General features: G+C 42.9%; 1 protein-coding gene across 6 annotated transcripts in view; it reads left to right on the forward strand.

Moving 5' to 3' along the window:
- The window catches only part of DOP1A (DOP1 leucine zipper like protein A), a 56,267-nt gene that overhangs the window by 30,741 nt on the left and 3,892 nt on the right, over positions 1-21,634 (forward strand). For all 6 annotated transcript variants that reach the window (XM_088665928.1, XM_035109496.3, XM_035109497.3 and 3 more), the window contains 18 exons: positions 703-855; positions 1,423-1,523; positions 1,812-2,071; positions 3,272-5,279; positions 5,369-5,480; positions 6,116-6,298; positions 7,646-7,771; positions 8,933-9,067; positions 10,177-10,232; positions 10,635-10,739; positions 12,568-12,634; positions 13,420-13,564; positions 14,871-14,950; positions 16,105-16,214; positions 17,930-18,079; positions 19,378-19,439; positions 20,333-20,485; positions 21,441-21,577. In XM_088665928.1, coding sequence (XP_088522054.1) covers positions 703-855; positions 1,423-1,523; positions 1,812-2,071; positions 3,272-5,279; positions 5,369-5,480; positions 6,116-6,298; positions 7,646-7,771; positions 8,933-9,067; positions 10,177-10,232; positions 10,635-10,739; positions 12,568-12,634; positions 13,420-13,564; positions 14,871-14,950; positions 16,105-16,214; positions 17,930-18,079; positions 19,378-19,439; positions 20,333-20,485; positions 21,441-21,577 — 4,143 coding nt within the window. The remainder of the gene's footprint in view (positions 1-702; positions 856-1,422; positions 1,524-1,811; positions 2,072-3,271; positions 5,280-5,368; positions 5,481-6,115; positions 6,299-7,645; positions 7,772-8,932; positions 9,068-10,176; positions 10,233-10,634; positions 10,740-12,567; positions 12,635-13,419; positions 13,565-14,870; positions 14,951-16,104; positions 16,215-17,929; positions 18,080-19,377; positions 19,440-20,332; positions 20,486-21,440; positions 21,578-21,634) is intronic.

The raw sequence follows: 21,634 nt of genomic DNA on the forward strand, positions 1-21,634 counted from the left end.
TGCACTACTTGTTAAATATTTTACCTACAATCCTGATAAGAGCATAAGAACAAACCAGGCCAGTGGTCCATTTAGTCCAGCATCCTGTTCTCACAGTGGCCCTGTGGACGCCTGCCAGCAGGACATGAGCACAACAGCACCCTGTTGTTCCACCCCCACCCCTGTCAAAGTCCACTGCACAGCACTTTCCCAATGTCTGACAGCCAGCTAGTTATTGTGCGCTTGGGAAGCCCAGCACAAGGGGCTTTGCTGCTGCTGTGGCACCAAGTGGTTTGCAATGAAACTGCTGCTAAAAGAGATGTTGATATTGCATTTTACAGAAATTTCTTTCTGGGCCTTATAAAGGCTTGGACCCAAAAATTCATGGGTGGAACTCTGCTTGAACAGTGAGGCTTTTTCATGCTAACCTCCCTCTGCAACCCCCTGAAAAGCCACTTTTGAGGGGTAGAGGACCCCATGGAGGAATATAGGATATGTTGGTGGTGGAAGCAAGAGGATAGAGTTGGCAGAAATCAGGGGAAACGTTGTAAAAGCAGATGTGCCTTCCCATTGTAGAGGAGCACCTACATCACATTTGGATCCCAGTGTTTTTCTACTATTCCATCAGCTGGGCTACACCTAGGCATCTCTCCCCAGCTGTTCACTCTGATAAGATGGCTATAACTGTGTCTGTGTGTATTTCTCCTGTGTTCCTTTCCAAAGCATGTGGCATTAACGCTATGGGACCAGTTGGGTGATGGAACTCCTCAACATCACCAGAAGAGTGTGGAGCTCTTTTTCCAGTTGCACAATCTAGTTCCATCATCTAGCATTTGCGAGGATGTTATCAGTCAACAGTTGACCCACAGAGACAAGGTAAATATTGGCTCACATGTATTACTCTCTTTTGGGGTGTGCTAAATTTGGGAATTGAGGCAGTGGAACTATTTTAGAATCCTATATTATCATTGCAGATTATGCAGGTAAAATGCAAGACATGGGAGCCTCACGGTGGTGTTGGTGAGGAACAGTGCAATTCTTGTGCAGGCAATCTTCCTAACAGTAGTGTCTTAATTAAAAATAATAATAGCTCCTTCTTTCCAGTGTGGTTCTTTGCAACCAGGCTTGCTCTACCTCTACTTTTGTTCAGGTACTGTCTCTAGTCCAGCTTCTTGGATGACACTAAATAAATAACAAGCTTCATACCGCTCTGCCCTATTATTTATGCTTTCCTATTCTGATTCTGTACTGAGGGAAAGGTACAAAAAGGAAAATTGTGACCCAAAAGCTAGCTTGTGATTTCATTTGATTTAACTGCAGCAATCACTTGATTATACCGTTTCCATGTGTTCCGACTTGGCTCTGATTTAGATTGTCACTTCCCTCCATACTTCCTCCAATGAATTGTTTAACCATGGGTTGATCTGTCTGTTTATTCTGCAGAAAATCAGGACAGAAGCTCATGCCAAGTTTGCAGTGCTATGGCACCTCACCAGAGACCTCCACATTAACAAGTCCTCATCGTATGGTCGCTCATTTGACAGGTTGGTTGGATTCAAAGATAGTGCAAAAATATTCAGAGTTTAATTGTCTCTACCCAGGAAGGGCCATGTTGCTTTCTGACCTAGAAGGCAGCCCCCCTCCCAATTCCAAATGGAAAGAGAGCCCAGGGAGACCTCTGTCATTTCTTAGACCTTTGCAGTAGATGAAGTGTCTGTCAAGTTGTTCAGCCAGGCTTCCCCATTTGAAGAAACTGCCTGCTGGTGCCCATAGTTACAACCATTGTGGTTTCTATTTGGATTTTTTATTTGGATTTTTTTCCCCATCCCCAGGTCCTTGTTTATCATGCTGGACAGCCTTAACAGTTTGGATGGTTCTACCTGGTCAATCGGTCAGGCCTGGTTAAATCAAGTGCTCCAACGTCACGACATTGCAAGAGTCCTTGAACCTTTGCTTCTGTTGCTTCTCCACCCAAAAACTCAGCGCATTTCTGTCCAGAGAGTGCAAGCTGAATGCTACTGGAATAAATCATCTTGTTATCCTGAGGATGAAAATGAAAATAATTTTATGCAGAAATTTAACTGTGGTGATTGTAAGTACTGTGTTAAAAAACCCTGAATTTCACATATCTGCCTTACTAATATGCCTTTATAATACTCCATCATACAGACAATGACCATTTTGTGCACGTTCAAGGCACGCACAGTATGGTCGGACCCGGAGCAGCGCGGGCTTACATACGCTCCGTCGTCACGTGCAAATCGGGGGTTGCCTGTACTTCCATAAGGAGTTATATCACAAATGGAATATATCTGTGAATTAGTAGCTGAGCCAATGCTGTGCATGGCATGACTGATCCTGGAGAGGTTGGCGTGGAGTCTAGAATGGTATGAAAGGAAAATGGAGTGCTCTGGTAGTATTCTGTCCTGATACCATTTTTTTGAAGCATCTCAATTTAGACATATTGGTTTAGAAAGGACTCACCAATAATGGTAATAATGCCACAATCCGAAGCAGATACTGTCTTCTCTAAACATTTTTTCTTTCCTGTTTTGTGGACTGCCATCTAGTCTAGTCTTAACTTATTTAATTTTTAGATTAAATAGATTTTTGATAAGCTTGTTTATCAAGAGAAATTTAGTCCAAGTATGTATGTTATGAACTAGGAAGTTACTCAGTTACATTTATGATAGATTATTGAAAATTGATCATCAGGTTATAATTTCTGTGTTTTACTAAACCAACCCTTTAAAAATTAATTGTGGTATGGATTGTTTTCTGTTTATTACTCACCCAAAATGCACTACTGTGCAATGTAATTTATTCTCTAACCAGGCACAATGTCTGTATATCACACACACACACACACACACACACACACATACACTACCATCTGCTTTTTTTGATCAATTACAGATGTCAAAGTCCAATAGCAACATTTAATCAGAGGTCAAATGCTTTGCTTTGCAGATTTAGAACATTTTTAAAAATATGCACTGAGTGCTTTTTGTACTTCTGTTAGTAACTGCTCATATTTGCAACACAGATGGGCCGTGATCCAGAACTCTGTTGGGTATGTAAACCCATCTACAGAACATTTAGACATAACTGAGGGATAGCTACCTAAATGTAATTTATACAGCCTCTTGTATATTAATTTGTAGACTATCGGAGTGAACAGTCTGTAAAGCTGCTTTAGCAAGGAAGGAATGTTATGTGATTTAGGGGAATAATTGTTCAGTGTCTGTAGAAGACAGAAAAAACATCACATCTGTTTATTTTTTCTTTTAAGCATTTGCCCACATGCCAGCAAGTCAGGAGCAAGACATTACTGCTAAAGAGAACAATGACAAGCAACTTGCCATGGATGAAATGGAGAACTTCAGTCTTACAGTCAACCCGTTAAGTGACAGGATCTCCCTACTGAGTACCAGCAGTGAAACTCTTCCTATGGTTGCATCTGATTTTGATCTTCCCGAGCATCAGATAGAAATAATGCAGAGTTCGGACTCTGGCTGTTCCCAGTCATCTGCTGGGGATAACCTAAGCTTCGAGGCGGAAGCTGAAAGCCTGATGGCAACAGACAGTTCTCAGCATTTGAGGGGAGATTCGCCAGATGAAATTGTCCAGCAGGTGGTCACTGACTTGATATGCAAGGTTGTCAGTGGGCTTGGAGAAGATACCGAACCAGTTAAGCATTACCTGTATTCAGAAGATGCCTCCACTAAGCTAAATGCTTTGGATCCCTCCGAAGAGGCTGCTAAAACTGAAGACCCAAACATTCAAGACAGCCAGAGCAGTTTGCTTAGCAACGACAGTTCTCAACTGCTATCTGCCTCGACCGAGACAGGGCTGGACAGCATTTCCAATGAAATCTCCAGAAACAATTCCTCTCCTTGCATCTCAGTAAGCGAGCAGAGTCTCTGCGACCCGACGTCCGCGTCAGCGGAAACCAAGTCTAGGCAGAGAAGTCACAGCAGCATCCAGTTCAGCTTTAAAGGGAAATTCCCTGAAAAAACATCGGAGAAAGAAACCATCGTGAAAGAGTCTGGTAAGCAGCCGGGAGCAAAGCCCAAAGTCAAAATAGCCAAGAGGAAAGATGACGAGAAGAAGAAGGCGCAAGCCGAGAAGCTGAAACAAACCAGTGTTTTCTTCACCGATGGCCTCGACTTGGAAAATTGGTACAGCTGCGGAGAGGGAGAGATCTCAGAAATCGAGAGTGACGCAGGGTCACCAGGAATGCGAAAGTCACCCCACTTTAATATCCATCCTTTATACCAGCATGTGCTGTTGTACCTTCAGGTGTATGACTCCTCAAGGACTCTGTATGCTTTCTCTGCCATTAAAGCCATCTTGAAAACAAACCCTTCCGCTTTTGTGAATGCCATCTCCACCACCAGCGTCAACAATGCTTATACCCCACAGCTGTCCTTACTTCAGAATCTTTTGGCCAGACATCGCATATCGGTTATGGGCAAAGACTTCTACAGCCATATCCCAGTGGACTCGAACCATAATTTCCGTAGCTCCATGTACATAGAGATCCTCATTTCTCTGTGCTTGTACTACATGCGGAGCCACTACCCAACCCACGTGAAAGTCTCCCCGCAAGACCTGATCGGGAACCGCAACATGCAGATGATGAGCATTGAGATTTTGACCCTTCTCTTCGCCGAGCTGGCCAAAGTGGTGGAGAGTTCCACGAAGGGCTTTCCCAGCTTCATCTCGGACATGCTGTCCAAATGCAAGGTGCAGAAAGTGGTTTTGCACTGTTTGCTCTCCTCCATCTTCAGCGCCCAGAAGTGGCACAGCGAGAAGGTCGCTGGGAAAAATATGGTGGCCATTGAGGAAGGCTACTCTGAAGACAGCCTCATCAATTTCTCTGAGGACGAGCTTGACAACGGCAGCACCCTGCAGTCGCAGCTCTTGAAAGTCCTCCAGCGGCTCATTGTCCTGGAGCACAGAGTGATGACTGTGCCCGAGGAGAACGATGCAGGCTTTGACTTTGTCGTGACGGACTTGGAGCACATCAACCCCCAGCAGCCAATGACTTCCCTTCAGTATTTGCACTCTCAGCCAATCACCTCCCAAGGCATGTTTCTCTGTGCCGTGATAAGAGCGTTGCACCAGCACTGTGCCTGTAAAATGCACCCCCAGTGGATCGGACTCATTACTGCGTCCCTGCCTTACATGGGGAAGGTGCTCCAAAGAGTGGTGGTTTCTGTGACCCTCCAGCTTTGCCGGAACCTGGACAACCTGATTCAGCAGTACAGATACGAAACAGGATTATCCGGCAGCAGGCATGTGTCTCTCTCTTTCTCTTGGCATTTTTTAAAAATGTTTAATTTGTTCCCTTCAAAATTGCAACAAATTCAATGTTGTGTTTTAGGCCCCTTTGGATGGCATCAGTTACTCCACCAGATATGATGCTCACTCTGCTGGAAGGCATCACAACTGTTATTCACTATTGCTTGCTGGATCCAACGGCACAGTATCACCAGGTAAGCATGTTCAAGGATTTGACCGTGCCCTTGTCTGTGCATGTGTTTAACTGTAACATTTATTTTTGTCGTTTGAGAGGGGGGAAACCATTATTGAATTGACTATACCTCTAGATCAGAGTTTCCCAAACCCTGGGTCTTCAGCTGTTTTTAGACTACAGTTCCCATCATTCCTGACCACTGGTCCTGCTAGCTAGGAATGATGGGAGTTGTAGTCCAAAACCAACTAGAAACCTAAGTTTAGGAAACCCTGCTATATGAGAACAGTTTAGGAGCCCATAATTTGCTGTGTTCTGTAGTGGCACCCAGTAAGTCTGTACATTGCATGGTTTCCTTACAACTCAGGTGCATTGAGTTGGTTTGACAGCAGTGCTAATTCTGGGTACAGACCTTAGGGCAGGTGCTTATTGATAGGGTCGGCCCTAGTATACCCGCTAACGTGAAACAGGAAGCTATTAGTGTTATGCCTGTATTCTAAGCCTTTGACTCAGTGCAGACATAACACTAAGAGGGAGAGGAGAGACCCAAAGTGAGAAAAGGCATAATTGTACATGCGTGGAGAAGGTAGGCCCTTTCCTGTTTACCTGTACCACTGAGTGTAATTGATATATTTTGCTCTTCTTTGTTGGTACCAGCTTGTGGTGAACGTAGACCAAAAGCACATGCTAGAAGCACGCAGTGGGATCTTGTCTATCCTTCACATGATCATGTCATCTGTGACTCTTCTGTGGAGCATCCTGCACCAGGCGGACTCTTCAGAGAAAACAGCTGCTGCAGCTGCTGCATCCATTACCACCATTAATCTTGGGTCAACAAAGGTCAGAAGAACATGAATGGTCCTGTGTGTGTCTGCGTACTGTGTGTATGACTTTGTCCGACTAGATTGAGTTGGGTCTGTTTGATTGTAACCTACAAAGTGTTTAGTAAATCAGCAGCACTGAAGAACTACCCTGTAGGTTAACAGAGGGCAAACTCTGACTCCAAGTTCCTCTTAAAATTCCCCCCATATCCAGGCCTTAGCCAAACATCCACCACAGATTTTATTCTACTTCTGTTTACAGTGAGAATGTATCCCTTGCAAGCCCCATTTCATTTTATATCATCACCAGCACTTACATTCTCCAATGATATTTATTCGGGAATTGAATAAGCTGAGGGGAATTCTGTTATGATAGAAGCTACAAATGAAGAAACAAATTCTTTATTTGTTGACAGCATTTCAACATGAAAGATCCGGCCCATTACTCTCTCTTTTTGTTAACACTTGCTTTTGTTAACACTTCAAACAAACCAGCACTAACTTCCCTAGAAAAATCCACACCGCTTAGCCATTCCTACAGAAAATAATCCAAGGGTGTCTCTTTGTATCATATGTAGGCATCCTCATTTTCTGTTGGTTCATAGGCAGGGCATTGCCCCACTAGATATTCAGCTGTAGTTCTTTCAGTTTCTAGGTGATTGTAACATATATTAAGTTTTCAGGTACTTACTTTCATATGTGGTGGTCATTTGAGAAGATACAGGAATTCTGGATAAATATATGAAATGAGACTTACCATGGGTCAGATGCTAGACTTAGATCTCAGGATGGTATTATTATCCATATTTGATGACAGAAGTCAAAATGTTACAAAAAAGAACTTACCGTACTTAAATTAAGCAGCATGTTTGACAATAGCTTGAAGGTAGATTTAGGTGACAACGAGTTCTCTGAATGGTACCCACAAACTTGGACAGTTGAATTGATGGAAAAACTGACACAGATTCTGAAAGACTGGAACATTTTATAACAGGCAAAAGAAAAGTTTCAAGCAGTGTGATTTCTCTTTATTAAATACTTAACAAACAAGGAGCATATCTGGCAACTCCCAGCCACACTCAGCCTCCAGTGAAATGACTGTGTAAGATAACACAGTAAACAAAAAGGGAGAGTTCCAGTCATGAGTAAAGAAGAAAACATGCTTTACAGTAAAACAGATACAACTAGTGCTCTCAACTAAATGTTGCTTACATTGTTTTGTTTGAGGAACAAAAGCAAACTTAAAAAAACCCCACTAAGTTTAAGGAATTATTTAGGTTACATTTCCATATCTTTACAGTCAGTGGGCAATAGCAAAATACTTTGGGTGCATAGTTTGATAATGAGGATGATCTTTCAATTTCAGAACCTGAGGCAGCAGATTCTTGAATTGCTGGGCCCTATCTCAATGAATCACGGCGTTCATTTTATGGCAGCTATTGCATTTGTGTGGAATGAAAGGAGGCAACACAAAAACGCTTCAAGGACTAAGGTATGTTAAGTAATGCAGCTATTTGAAAATAGTTCCCATCTTCTTTTCAAATGTGTTAAAGTATTAAGGTCCAGATTGAGGTTCTTGGGGGCCAGGTGCTTTGTGCTTTCCTGGGAGGCAAGTGGGGAGTCTGTCCGTCAGCCCAGTAAGTTTCATTGATCAGATGTCCTAGAGGAGCTGAGGGGTATCTCTTTCACCCTAAAGGCCACTTTCTCTTGTAACTAACTATCTGGGAACTCCATGCCAGAGATGGGTGGAGCCAGTGCAAAATGGAGGTGGAGTCCATGAAAAATTGTGCAGGGTCACACAATACGGCCCATGTACCGTATATTCTGGCGTATAAGACGACTTTTGAACCCAGGAAAATCTTTTCAAAAGTTGGGGGGTCGTCTTATACGCCGGGTATAAGATCTGCGGTTGCCGCATATGGTGGGGGAGCTCAAAAACCACCGCGGCCGCATCCCTGCCGTATGCGGCGACTGTGTAAGCGGCTGCCGCTTTCTTTCTGTGCAGGAAGAGGGGGGACACGGGGCTTTCCTTCCTCCTCCCTGCACGGAAAGAAAGTGGCAGCCTCTCTCTCTCTCTCTCTCTCTCTCTCTCTCTCTCTCTCTCTCTCTCTCTCTCTCTGTCTCTCTCTTCCCCCCCCCCACTTGCCTCTGTGCCTGGAACAATAGAGTGCAAGTGGAGCCGGCTCTGGGCTGTGCTCCCTCCCCTTCTCCCTCTCCCCACCTCTCCTCCCCTTATTCCCCATGTCGTCGTCTTCTTCAAGAGCTAACTGCAGTTTTTATGCTTCAGCTCCTTCCCTCCCTCTGAATGAAATCTACTGTAGTTCAAAATGCTACCGTAGTTCTTACGGTAGCATGCCTGCAAGTAAGTGCATTTAAACATCTGTGCATTTAAGCACTGTTGTCTCTCTTTTGGCTTCATTTACCGGTATTTAAAAAGCAGGGAGAGAAAGAGATACAGAAAAATTTTATTTGCTGTGCGTTGGAAGTTTGGGATATACTCGTTACGGCAAGTATATCCCAAACACTATATTTTGACGGGGAAAGTAGGGGGTCGTCTTATACGCCCAGTCGCCTTATACACCGGAATATACAGTAATTTTGAAATGGTCAGGACTTCAGTGCTGGACTCATGGCAATGTATAATACTTTTTAGGTCATTCCTACAGCTAGTGAAGAACAGCTTCTGTTAGTGGAGCTGGTTCGTTCTATCAGTGTTATGAGAACTGAGACTGTTATGCAAACAGTGAAAGAAGTCTTGAAACAACCACCAGCAATAGCCAAGGACAAGGTACGGAAATAAATTAAGCTTGCATTTATTTATTTTTAAAAGTTGGTGTTACGATGGCTATGCTGTGTTTGACAAACGTTACAGGTAAAGGTAAAGGACCCCTGACAGTTAAGTCCAGTCGCAGATGACTCTGGGGTTGCGGCGCTCATCTCGCTTTACAGGCCGAGAGAGCCGGCGTTTGTGACTGTAAAACAAACAAACAGACAGACAGACATGTCCAATGCATTCAATTAAAGCAGGTGAAATGTGTTGGATTGCTGTTGCTTTAAATTAATTAGTGTGCTTTGATTACTGTAATAGCTCACGCTAGATAGTTGTGGACACTACCTCATTTAATTTTGGACATGACAATGGGTGGCAGTTCTGAACTTAAAAGATAAATGGAGCTGACTTATTTAAGCCCATTGATTGCAGCAGGTTTACTCAGAATATAACATACAGTGGTACCTCTACTTACGAATTTAATGCGTTCCGAACACACATTTGTAAGTCGAAAAAAATTGTAAGTCGAATCCCATAGGAACGCATTGGGAGAAAAAATTCATAAGTCGAAGCAACTCTATCTAAAAATTCATAAGTAGAAAAAATCCTATCTAAACCGCATCCAAGATGGGGGACGGAGCTCCGTTCGTAAGTAGAAACATTCGTAAGTAGAGTTATTCGTAAGTAGGGATACCACTGTAGTTGGGTGCAATCCTTTGTTAGGAACATAATTTCCAGCATCCAGTAAAAAAGCTGGTGGCTCTAAATTTCCCCATTCTGCACCCACCTCCTAGTTCTCAAATGGTAGGAACAATGGTAACTTTTCTGAAATGGGCTGAGTTCCAAACCTACCTCTCCTTATCATAGATTACCACAACTGGCATTCCAAGTTCCAGTTAAGCTTAGAAACCAAGGAAATAGATTTAGGAAAAAACCTTAAGAAAGACTTATTGCCACCTGACTGTAGGTAGCACTCTCTGAAATTGTGCTGTCAAGGAATCAGTGTTGGTTAAATTGAGCAAGGTTTGCTTTGTTATTTTGATTCCTGGCTTTTGATGCACTTTGGTGGCCTTGAAAAAAAATATATAACTGTTCTCTTTTAATACTTTGCTTCCAAATCTTTATAGAAGCACCTTTCATTGGAAGTCTGCATGTTGCAGTTTTTCTTTGCGTACATTCAGAGGTAAGACAGTGAGTGGTTATGGGTACTTTTCTTTTCTCCTGTGTCACCAGATGAGATGTTTGCTGTGAGGGCATGCTTTGTGCAGTCGTTCCATTCAGTTTTTTAAAGCGGGTTTTGAGAACTTAAGGTTAAAAGTGTCAGGAGAGAAGCTGAAATCTAATTCCAGCTTTTGGAAAATTAGCCTCTTCTCTTTCTCAAGTTGGAAAATCTGCAGGATTATTTTCTGGTGTCACATTTCCCCTTCTGTTCTTTTATCTTACCTGTTGGGTCATTCACTGAGAGAAAACACCAGTTGGCTTTCAGTGTCTATCCCATTTGCTTTGACACTAGGCTGCAGTGTGAAGAAGTACTCTAATGGCCTTTGGGAACCCATATGACCCCCCTCTCTTTTTTTCCTTGCAGAATCCCAGTGTCCAATGTAGTAGACAGCTGGGCCTCATTATTGCTTCTTCTGAAGGATTCCATACAACTTGGCCTTCCAGCTCCAGGGCAATTTCTCATACTTGGGTGAGCTATTTTGTTTGCATGAGTACCATCATTTTTTCCTACCGAGAAATGCCAAGATCATTTTTAAGAGACATTAAAACATTCTTGATGAGTGAGAGAGAGTACCCATGATGATTTTAAGAGAGAAGTTGATTTCCTGCATTTGGGTGACATGTTGCTACTTCACATTTGGAAAGGTGGCTTGGCCTTCGCAAGCAAGGCTGAAATCCAGCAAATGTCATGTGTAACCCAAGCCCTGTAAGTGGCTCTAAAAAAGAACCATCAGCACAGCTTTATGAAGGTGACAATGAGCAAGCCTTGACTGCACCACGGTAATATATTGGGGCCTCGTTCAGTTCAGATCCCATGAATTTGAATGTGAGAGTTAAACATGTACTTAAAGCACTCTCAACATCAGAACGGGGAAAGAAATCCAAAATAGTGCAAGCCACATGCACAATGTGTTATGAACCAGAGCTCTTTTATAGAGGAGCATTTTTTATCAGAAGATGACAACCTTTATCAAACAGCCTATGGGAATGAAGTGCTCTGATCAGAATTAACAAACCTAGTATTGTCTTTTGATTATTAATATGAAACATGGCACAAAAACACCAAGCTTGCACCATTTTGGACTACCACTGCCCATTTTGATGTGTGTCATGTAGCGATGACCTAAACATCTGCATGAATCTACTAAAATATCATTTTGTTGTAATTCAAAACTGTGGGGAGCGCGCAATAAAGAACACAGCAGGAGACAGAATGTATATCCGGAAGGTCGCCCAGAATGAAAGCAGGCGCCCCCTTTTATTGTAAAGTTTCAGAACTGTCAATGATTAACTAGAGGTACATTCTTCATCCAATGACAACTGGTCAACTCCAAGAGAGGTGGTGTTCCTGGGTATGTCACATCCTGCCAACACCCTAAAGCTCCACCATAGAGGAAGTGCCTGGTCCTCACATACTCCTCAGACCTCTCCCTATCACATGCCTACTCCTTAAACATCCCCCTCCTCTCCATCTTGTGACTCTTGGTGTTTTTCCACATTTCCATTGTTCTCCCTCTGACTTGGGTATGACCCCTCTGGTTCTGTCCTGCTTCCCTTGCTCAAACCCGTTTCTTCCAGATCTGACAAGTCCCACTCAGCTATCCCTGGATCTGTCATGACCTCCTGCCCTGCTATGTCCCTTCAACCTCTTTCCAGAAACCTGTACTTTTATATTAATGTATTGCATGGCCTGCCAGTGCAATACTATTAATTATGCTTTTGTGTGGTTTGCCAACACGATCCTAAAATCGTTCCTACACAAAACTTTGTTATCCCAGACCTAAACCCTTGTGTCAGCTTGCCTCGCTGTAGTATCACCATAACCTCATGCAACCCCCGTGTTGTTTTGATGCATTTGGTATAATAGGTGATAACTGTACATGTTTTGTTTCAATGCATTGGTTGGTATACATTGCTATGGAAAGTATTAACAGTCACTTGTTTTATCCTTTGGATAAATACACAGAGTGAAATCCCAACTGCTACATAAGGATCTTCTGCTTAGTAACTGGATCTCCCCAGAGGGCTTCCCTTTCCTCTTCAAACAATCTCCCTTCACCTGCCCCACCACTTGCCCCTGAGAAGCCTCTTCCCAAAATTGGGTGACCTTTTGGAGTTGCCTCCGGTGTAACAAGAGAGGATCAGTCAACATGGGAAATTAGGCTCCTCCTCCTTTGCATGTAGATAGTCTTGAGCAACTTTGCATTTCTGCAGTTGTTGTCCCCTTGGTTTAAATATTTGGTCCATCTGTTTTATTCAAGCCTTCATATGAAAGTTTACTTCTTCTTTTTTTAAAGCGTTTTAAATGAATTTATAATGAAAAACCCAAATCTGGATAATAAGAAAGACCAGCGAGATCTTCAGGTAAGAAATTTATGTCCTTGGTTACTTCTGAATACAAATGTGCTTTTTAAAAATAAAAGAAAAAGAAAGCACCTTTGTACTTGTAATATTTTGTTGTTTAGTACACAGAAGCTGGGTTTTACCTGGGTTGTTTCCCAATTCTTTAGAAGGGATACCTTCTTTAGAAGAGATCACTTTAATTATTGAACTAATAAAAAAATGCTCTCTGATTTCAGTCAGATTTTTGTACACTTAATTTCTAGGAAATGTGTGCTGTGAGTTCCATGTTTATCATGTGAACCTTGAATCTGATGGTGTTGTTGCTTAGATGTGCCATGTTTTGATGTCTGAAGTGAACCAGCAAATGAGGCCACCTCAGCTGTTTCTGGATTACATTTGACCAGTCACTACTTATGGGGAGCTGATCTGCACTTGTTTGTTGCCACGCTGGCTGTTTATCCTCATCTGATAGGCCCCTCCCATTGTCACTCTTTTCATTCTCCCAATCTGCTGCGCAATCCTGACATATCAATGTATCAGGATCCTTTTGCATGTTACTATTGCACAGGTTTCCTCGAGGGGGCGGGTCCGGCACTTTAAATCCTTGCGCCACTGACGTTTGTATAAACTCTGAGCACTCTGAATACCACTGATCAAGCGAACCCCTTGTGCCGCGGCAGTGCCTTATGCATGCTATCCATCACCCTTATGCAGAAATCGATCCTGCAAGAAAAATCAATTACTACTTCTCTTTATACACAAGACTCTTTTCATCATCCTGCATTTCTTCCCCTTGCCTCTTTCAGGATGTAACCCATAAAATAGTGGATGCCATTGGAGCCATCGCTGGCTCGTCCCTGGAACAGACTACGTGGCTAAGGCGCAATTTGGAGGTTAAACCATCCCCCAAGATCATGGTTGATGGAAACAATTTGGAGTCTGACGTTGAAGGTGATTTCCTGCCCCCCCCCTCCACCCAGCGTATTTAATCAGTATCCAAAATTGCTTCGGTTGATGATAACAATAGAGCAGAGATGGGGCCTGGGGGCCTTATTTGAACATAACCATAACAGGGCTGTATTGTGCAAGCCACAGCCATATGTCCGTCATCTGAGGGACAGGTGAGCCTGGCTTCTCCAAAACAGCCTGGTGGGCTCAATGAGGCATGTGTCTTTGTCCATGCCTCACCAGTGCAATAGAGCAAGACTCCTGCTATTTAAATTCACTGTACATCTAGCTGAGGGCTGCAAACCTCTCTACCTGTGTATCCCTAGCTAGAGAAAAAACCATGTCCTATATCTGTTTGTCCAATCCAGCAACCAGAATGATGGTCACACAGCCCTTTTTAAAAAAAACTACTTTGAATGGCATTTCCAGGCAGTTTTTATTGAAACCATTTTTTGGGGGGGGTGCATTTTAAAGATTATGATGCCAGCTGACTGACAGGTGACTGTGCCACCTACCTGACCAATGTGGTCTGCAGGGCATGTGCAGATAAGCATCTTCGCCTGCTGAGCTAAGCTTCCTTGCCCCTTGTTTATGGTTTAGGATTATACTTTATCTCCCATTCTGCCCTCCGGTTGGGGCCACTGCTGCATCTGCAGCCCTGCTGCTTGGGGCCACATTAGAAGGTAGGGTGAGAGCAGGATAAATTCCCCTGATGCCATTGCATGACGGCATTGAGGCCATCTTGGGATCTCACTTGCATGTTTGGCAGTCAGCTGGTTGATCTAAGAGAGTTGGGTAGAGGAACACCTCTGCTCATTCCAAACCCACCCCAGCCTGACAGTTTGGATTGCTCTGTCTGTGTTGCATATGAACACAGCCTATGTAAACAGTATTTCTCTTTGGTTTTATAATGATTCTTTATTATAATTGAACCACAAGCATCCATTCTATGCAAAATAATTAAGACAACTTGTTGAGATTTTAGCTCGGCTTAAAACCACAGGATTTTGTAGGATTAAAAATATCAATAGTTGAATGCAGATATATTTAGTCAAATTTCAGGTGGGAAGGGAAACTAGTGGAGTTTTATCTCGCAGGATACAGGATACATTCCAGTACTAACTGCTTAAGCCAGATGGGCGGGGTATAAATAATAAATTATTATTATTATTACTACTACTACTACTACTACTACTTGATGTACTGCATATTTAAAGACCTGTGGCTTCTTTTTAAATGGCTTGATAGATATTGACAGATTCATGTCTTCATTTTTTGTTCCCCACCCCCTCAAAAATAAAATGTTCAGATATGTTGTCTCCAGCTTTGGAAACCTCAAGCATAACTCCATCCGTTTACAGTGTCCATGCCTTAACGCTGCTGTCAGAAGTAAGTTTTCCCCCTTTTTAGTTGACTTTAAGATATTTGTTTGTATATAAGTGTTAACACAGAAGAGAACAGAACATTATTCCACCACACTTGCACTTCTGGAATTTTGGTAGCAGGTGAATATTCAGATGTGCCAGGAAGCACATATTGCTGAGCAGCGAGAAGCCTGGTGGGCCACACCTGGCCCCTGGGCCCAAGGTTCCTCACACCTGCACTAGTGAAAGACCAAGAACCTGATTTTCAATTACCTCTCCTATCCAGGGCAGGCTCTGGTGCTTCCTATAAGCTGCTCCTTAGGTTTCGGGGATCTTTTGGAGCAGTATGGGATATAGCATAGATGGCTGCAATCGGTAGGAGGGATTAGTGAAAGTGGTGTGCTGCCTTAGGCTAACAGAAGGGCTTTTGCTAGCACAAAGCTACCATTCAAATCAGTGGGACTGAATTTTGTCGTGGCTAATTTAAGCTCCGTTGGTCTTAATGGGCCTACTATAAGCATGATTTAAGATTGCAATCCTAACCTCATTTACCTGGGAGTAAGCATCATTGAATTCAATAGAACTTACTTTTGAGAAGACATGTTAGGATTGCCTTGCAAATCCTCATCCAAGCCCATGTCTCTGGAAATAGTAGAGAAGGGAATAGTGGGGTGACTGATGTCCATGCATGTGCTTTCGGGTAATTCCCCCCCCCCTTTTTAGCAGGAACAAAACTCTGCTGAAAGATAATATAGCTGTTGGCTCCCCCCCCCCTAAAAAAGCACACATTACACTCTGAAGTTGATTTGGTTGTAAAACTGTCATGTTCATGTGCTCAGTCTCAGACCAATTTGCATCAGTGCTCATGCAGCACATTTGTCAGTATACAATTCTTATCTGCTTTTGAGAGAATGAAGAAAAATCATCTGTATCTTTGGTGCTATACTTAAGGACTTTGTGGATTTTTTGAAACGACCATTTAGTTTTGATAAGGTGATATTTCAAAAAGAACTTGTTAAATAGTGTTTTCTTTGTGACATTTTGAAAATAATGAATATGGCTGGAAACTGGGCAGTCATCCATTGAAAGGATATATAATATTTATATATTTTAAGCAGAAGTCCTTGTTGTTTGTAGGGGCAGAAAATTGACATTTTCAATATTTCTCTTCTCTTGTAGGTCTTGGCTCATCTTTTGGATATGGTTTTCTACAGTGATGAAAAAGAGAGAGTTATTCCACTTCTTGTAAATATAATGCACTATGTTGTGCCTTATCTTCGCAATCACAGGTACCTCTACAATTACATGTGCAGCTTATTTTAACTATGATGTACGCTTTCAGTGAACTTACCATTACAGTTTACATAAAGTACTCTCTGGACAAGTTTCCCAAACAAGGAAATGATGATTAACTGCTTCAGAACAAGCCAAGATACTTAGCCAGCTTAATAGCTTAATATCCTGACGTGTTTGAAAGCTGTCTGCCATATTTTCCAGGCTTGATCAAAACAGGGAATTATAATTAATGTTAGTTAGCTAGATACATTCTGGTTTGTTTGCTGGCTCTTGTGAAAAGGCTGTGTATGTGGCTAAAGGTTCATCTATGTCTCTGCCTATTAAGATGAGATTCTGTTGTTTGAATGTGGTCCTTCTGTGCAGTCTTGAAATGAGCAGTTATATATAAGGAGCACTAATACTTGCAGTGACATATGGCCCTACTCTGCAGGAACGACTCCAAGGCTGGTGCTCCCCCACTCCAGATTTTTCCTGCTATCCCATTCATCTGCCCCACTTTCCTTCATAGTATATTAAGGTCCTATCTGGCAATGATTACATCCTTGCTCTCCTAGTAGTATTTTTTGCCACTTCCCCAACTGCTCTTCTGAGTGCACTTGTATGAACTCATGTTGACTATTGAAAGAGTTTGGCAGCAAAAGTAGCAATCTGTAGTCTCCAGCCTTTCCTGCTTATTGGCATTTGTGAGACATTTTGCATTTCAGCAGCCTAAATTCTGATTTTGCACAGTAACTCTGTATTTTGCAGATAGTGTTCATGAATAGCCCTTGATCCTAGAGTAACTCAGTCAGTTGCTGTCAAAAGCTTCACCAAACAAAAAAGCACTGAGCCTATCACAGTGTAAACATTCTGTGCTGTGTATTACCAATGGCAGGAATTTTATCTGTGTGGCTGACAGACTCTGTTGACCTCCCCGCCAGAGGTGTGACTCACTTCAGCCACTTACATTTGCATTACTAGGCTTGGTCTTTATGTGGCATAACTTTCTGGTGTAAGATGCCTTGGTTTTTCCAGCTCTATGCTTCAGGCTAGTTGTTGAAGAAAAAGGACCTCTCAGGCTACAGATGACACAGAGCTCCTTGAATGAATAAGGCATGTTTCTGACAAATTAATTAAGCTCTAAATCAGACATCCCCAAACTCGGCCCTCCAGCTGTTTTGGGACTACAACTCCCATCATCCCTAGCTAACAGAACCAGTGGTCAGGGATGATGGGAGTTGTAGTCCCAAAACAGCTGGAGGGTCGAGTTTGGGGATGCCTGCTCTAAATGCTTCACCCAGTACGGAGGCAGAGAAAGTGTAGCCCTCCAGATGTTGTTCGACTTCCAGTTCCCATCAGTCCCAACCAACAAGGCCAGCAGCCAACATTGATGATGGGAGTTGTCAACTAGCCACAGCATAGTACCATCATGATTGTGATTATGCATGTGCACAGAGGAGGGTGGTGATTTTCTAATAATGAATTTTCCTTTTAGGTGCACCCCCTTCCATGGTGCTAAAGTCTGCTCTGGAGGGTTTACTGACATCCAGGAGCAGAATTTGAAGGGGGTGGGGCATTTAGTGGGCAGCTGTAAGCCAGGATCTGGTGTTGGGATCCAAGCAAGAATACTTTCAAATGGATTTAAAGGTGATGTGTTCAATATTGTTTTTGTGCAGGGTTTTTTTCTTATTTGAAATCCTTTTGAATTGGATTTATTTCCTTGTTCCAGTGCCCATAACGCGCCCAGCTACCGAGCATGTGTTCAGCTGTTGAGCAGCCTGAGCGGCTATCAGTACACGAGGAGAGCATGGAAAAAGGAAGCTTTTGACCTCTTTATGGATTACAGTTTCTTTCAAATGGATGCTTCCTGTGTTAATCAGTAAGGCTTTTTGTTGCTCCTGTTTGTTTTTAGCACCTGGCAGGGCGGGGGGAGGGGGGAGAATAGAATTGTTTTCCCAAGACAGTTGTTGTCAACATGGGGCCTTCCAGATGTTTTGGGACTCCAACTCCTATCGGCCCAGCCAGCATGGCTGATGTTGAGGGATGATGAGAGTTGAGGCCAACAATGTCTAGAAGGCACCACATTAGCTCCCCAGCCGTAAGACGGTATACAGACAAAATTCTAGCAATCTGCACTCTCCAGATGACTAGATACTCTCATTTGCTTGTATAATCTTCGGTTGGCTGTATGGTCTACACCAGTGTTTCCCAACCTTGTGCCTCCAGCTGTTTTGGGACTACAATTCCCATCATTCCTGACCACTGGTCTTGCTAGCTAGGGATGAAGGGAGTTGTAGTCCCAAAACATCTGGAGGCACAAAATTGGGAAACACTGGTCTACACTATATAGCAGGCACCCCCAAACTTGGCCCTCCAGATGTTTTGGGACTACAACTCCCATCATCCCTAGCTAACAGGACCGATGGTCAGGGATGATGGGAGTTGTAGTTCCAAAACATCTGGAGGGCTGAGTTTGGAGGTGCCTGCTATACAGCAACATCACAACAGGGTTTCAGGCAGCTCTTTCACCAAGCCCACCTGCAGATCCTAGTGGTGAAACCTGATACCTTCTGCATAAGGTAGAGCTGAACTTCGTTCCTCTGCTATTTTCTCTCCGGTTCTTAGAGCTTGTTTCTCTGAGTTCCCACAACTTGTTAGTTCTGCACGCCCACTGCCTCTACTCGATTTCATGTACATCTATCCATAGCTTGGATAGTGTGGTTGCTGATTCCAGAAAGAGCTTCCCAAATAGCCTTGGTTCAAGCTTGATAAGGGCTATCAATGACTATATTTTATAACCATTGTTGGAGACAGAATGCCTCCAAATACCTGTTCAATTGCTGGGGAGAGTACTGTTCCTTCTTGTGGACTTCCTAGGCATGTGGTTGACCACTGTGAAAACAGGATGCTGCACTAGATTTCATTTTGCCTGATCCTGCAGCATTCTTCTTAAGTTCTTGTCTCTTTTCTTTATACTCTCCCCACCCCCCTAACCCCAAGACTCCCTCTGTCAACAGAGGCAGCTGCTTAGTTCTTACGGATCTGTACCATTCATACACTGCGAGATCTTATTCTGATGTACAGAGCAGAATTGTGAAAGGGGCGTCAAAATGACACTTTTCCTAAAATGCCATGCTTTTATTTGCAATGATAGTATCTTTTTAAATTCTTTTTTAGTTGGAGAGCAATCATGGACAATTTGATGACACATGACAAAACCACGTTCAGAGATTTGATGAGTGAGTTCTGGCTTTTAACTGTGTACAAGATCCACAGACACTTGCATGTTTGGAATCCATTCTAAGAATATTAGCTACCATGTTGTAAAGGTTGATAATGCATAATGGTCCAAATCACAACTCATCTAAGCCAAGAAATGCTTGTTTTTTTGCGAAGATAGCTTAGGCATGATAGTTTTTCATTGACTGTGCCATTGGAAGTAATTTTGGTGAATTAATTTGTTTCTGGTTTTGTGAATTTTATAAGTTTGTTACATTAGTATCTTGATTTTTCCTTGCTCTCTCTGCCTTAACCTAGTGCTACTTTGTTGTTTGTATGCAAGATCCACCTGCTAAGTAGCCCACAAGAGTGTGTCTTAACTCAGAATGTGTCGCATCCCTTTTTTAAAAAAAGAATGTAAAATTACTTTTAAAAAAGTATATTCAGAGAAAATTCTAGAGTACTGAACATCAAGACTTATTGATTGAAGTGACTGCTGAAGTGCAAATGGTGCCAGGTCTATCCCATGAATAGTTCCCATGTTCTCATGACTATAGGGACCAGTGGGAGAGTACTGTGGCTCTCATGTCCTGCCTTGGGCATCTCATTGGCCACTGTGAGAAGCAGGATGCTGGACTAGATGGGCCTTCTTATGAGAAATGCACACAAACACTGCAGTTAACTCATAAATAGGATCCATGTAGTGTATATGGTACCTGACATACATGTTTAAAGTGCAGAATACAATCTGGGCACTGACGTATGGCACTCAACTAGTGATTTTAATAACATACTTTAAATCAGCCTTTTCCAACCTGGAGTCCTGTGCCTGTTTTGAACTCCTCCTATCTCTGAGCCAAGAACGTTTGCCTTCACTAAAAGCACCTTCTCTGCTGCATGATTCCTTCTTTAGCACGTGTGGCTGTAGCTCAGAGCAGTTCACTCAATCTGTTTGCCAATCGGGATGTAGAACTGGAACAGCGTGCTATGCTTCTGAAGAGGCTGGCCTTTGCCATTTTTAGCAGTGAAGTGGACCAATACCAGAAATACCTTCCAGATATACAAGGTGAATAAGAATTTTATCATTTCCCTTGGAGGGGTAAAGTTAATACAAGTGTCCTTTGCTTAGTGCTATATGGATGACATAACCTCCCGCAGTTTCCACTTAAATCAAGGATAGGGAACTTGCAGTCCTCCAGATGTTGGACTACAACTCCCATCATTCCTTAACCTCGGTGAGGTCACTTCAGTGCTGCTAATGCGGTGGTTTGACTTCAGCCCTGGAGGCACACTCCCATTGTCTCTCAGGACGGAAACATGCCAACCAGCAATGCTAGCTGGACCTCATGGGAGCTGGAGTTCATTAATATCTGGAGGGCCAAAGACTCCCCATCCTCAATTTAAATCGTAGTTAACCTTCTGCTCTGTGTATTGGCACATAATTTGGGGCCAGCAGAACAAAGCATACCAAAAATGCCATTGGCTGTTATCATTGTCTCTTAGAAACACAGTGAACGGTTTACTTGAAAACTGGTACATCTCTCCCTCCTTCCCCCAGCACCTCTAATATTCTACATTGGGGGGGGGGTGTGTGTGCATGAGTTTAGCGTAGCTTTCCTAAATACAATCAAATTAATCAACTACAGTGGTACCTCGGTTTATGAACACAATTGGTTCTGGAAGTCTGTTCATAAGCTGAAGTGTTCATAAACTGAAGCGAACTTTCCCATTGAAAGTAATGGAAAGTGGATTAATCTGTTCCAGGCGGGTCCGCAGAGTACTCAACCCGAAGCATGGGTGTAATTGGTTCTGGAAGTCTGTTCATAAACTGAAGCGTTCATAAACTGAAGCGAACTTTCCCATTGAAAGTAATGGAAAGTGAATTAATCCGTTCCAGACCAGATGGGTCCGCGGCGTTCGTAAACTGAAAATTCGTAAACCAAGGTGTTCATAAACCAAGGTTCCATTGTAAAGCTCATCAGTTTTTTGAGCTATCAAATGTGTTGATTTCTCTGTTTCAGAAAGGCTTGTAGAAAGTCTCCGCTTGCCACAAGTGCCCACTCTTCACTCCCAAGTGTTCCTCTTTTTCCGAGTTCTGCTCTTGAGAATGTCTCCACAGCATCTTACCTCGCTTTGGCCTACCATGATCACAGAATTGGTGAGTTGCAACTGACTTTGGAACATGGGGAAGCTTTTTTTTTTTAAAGAGCCAGTA

This window comes from Zootoca vivipara, chromosome 3 (assembly GCF_965207765.1).
Source record: "Zootoca vivipara chromosome 3, rZooViv2.hap1.1, whole genome shotgun sequence".
Lineage (NCBI taxonomy): Eukaryota > Metazoa > Chordata > Lepidosauria > Squamata > Lacertidae > Zootoca > Zootoca vivipara.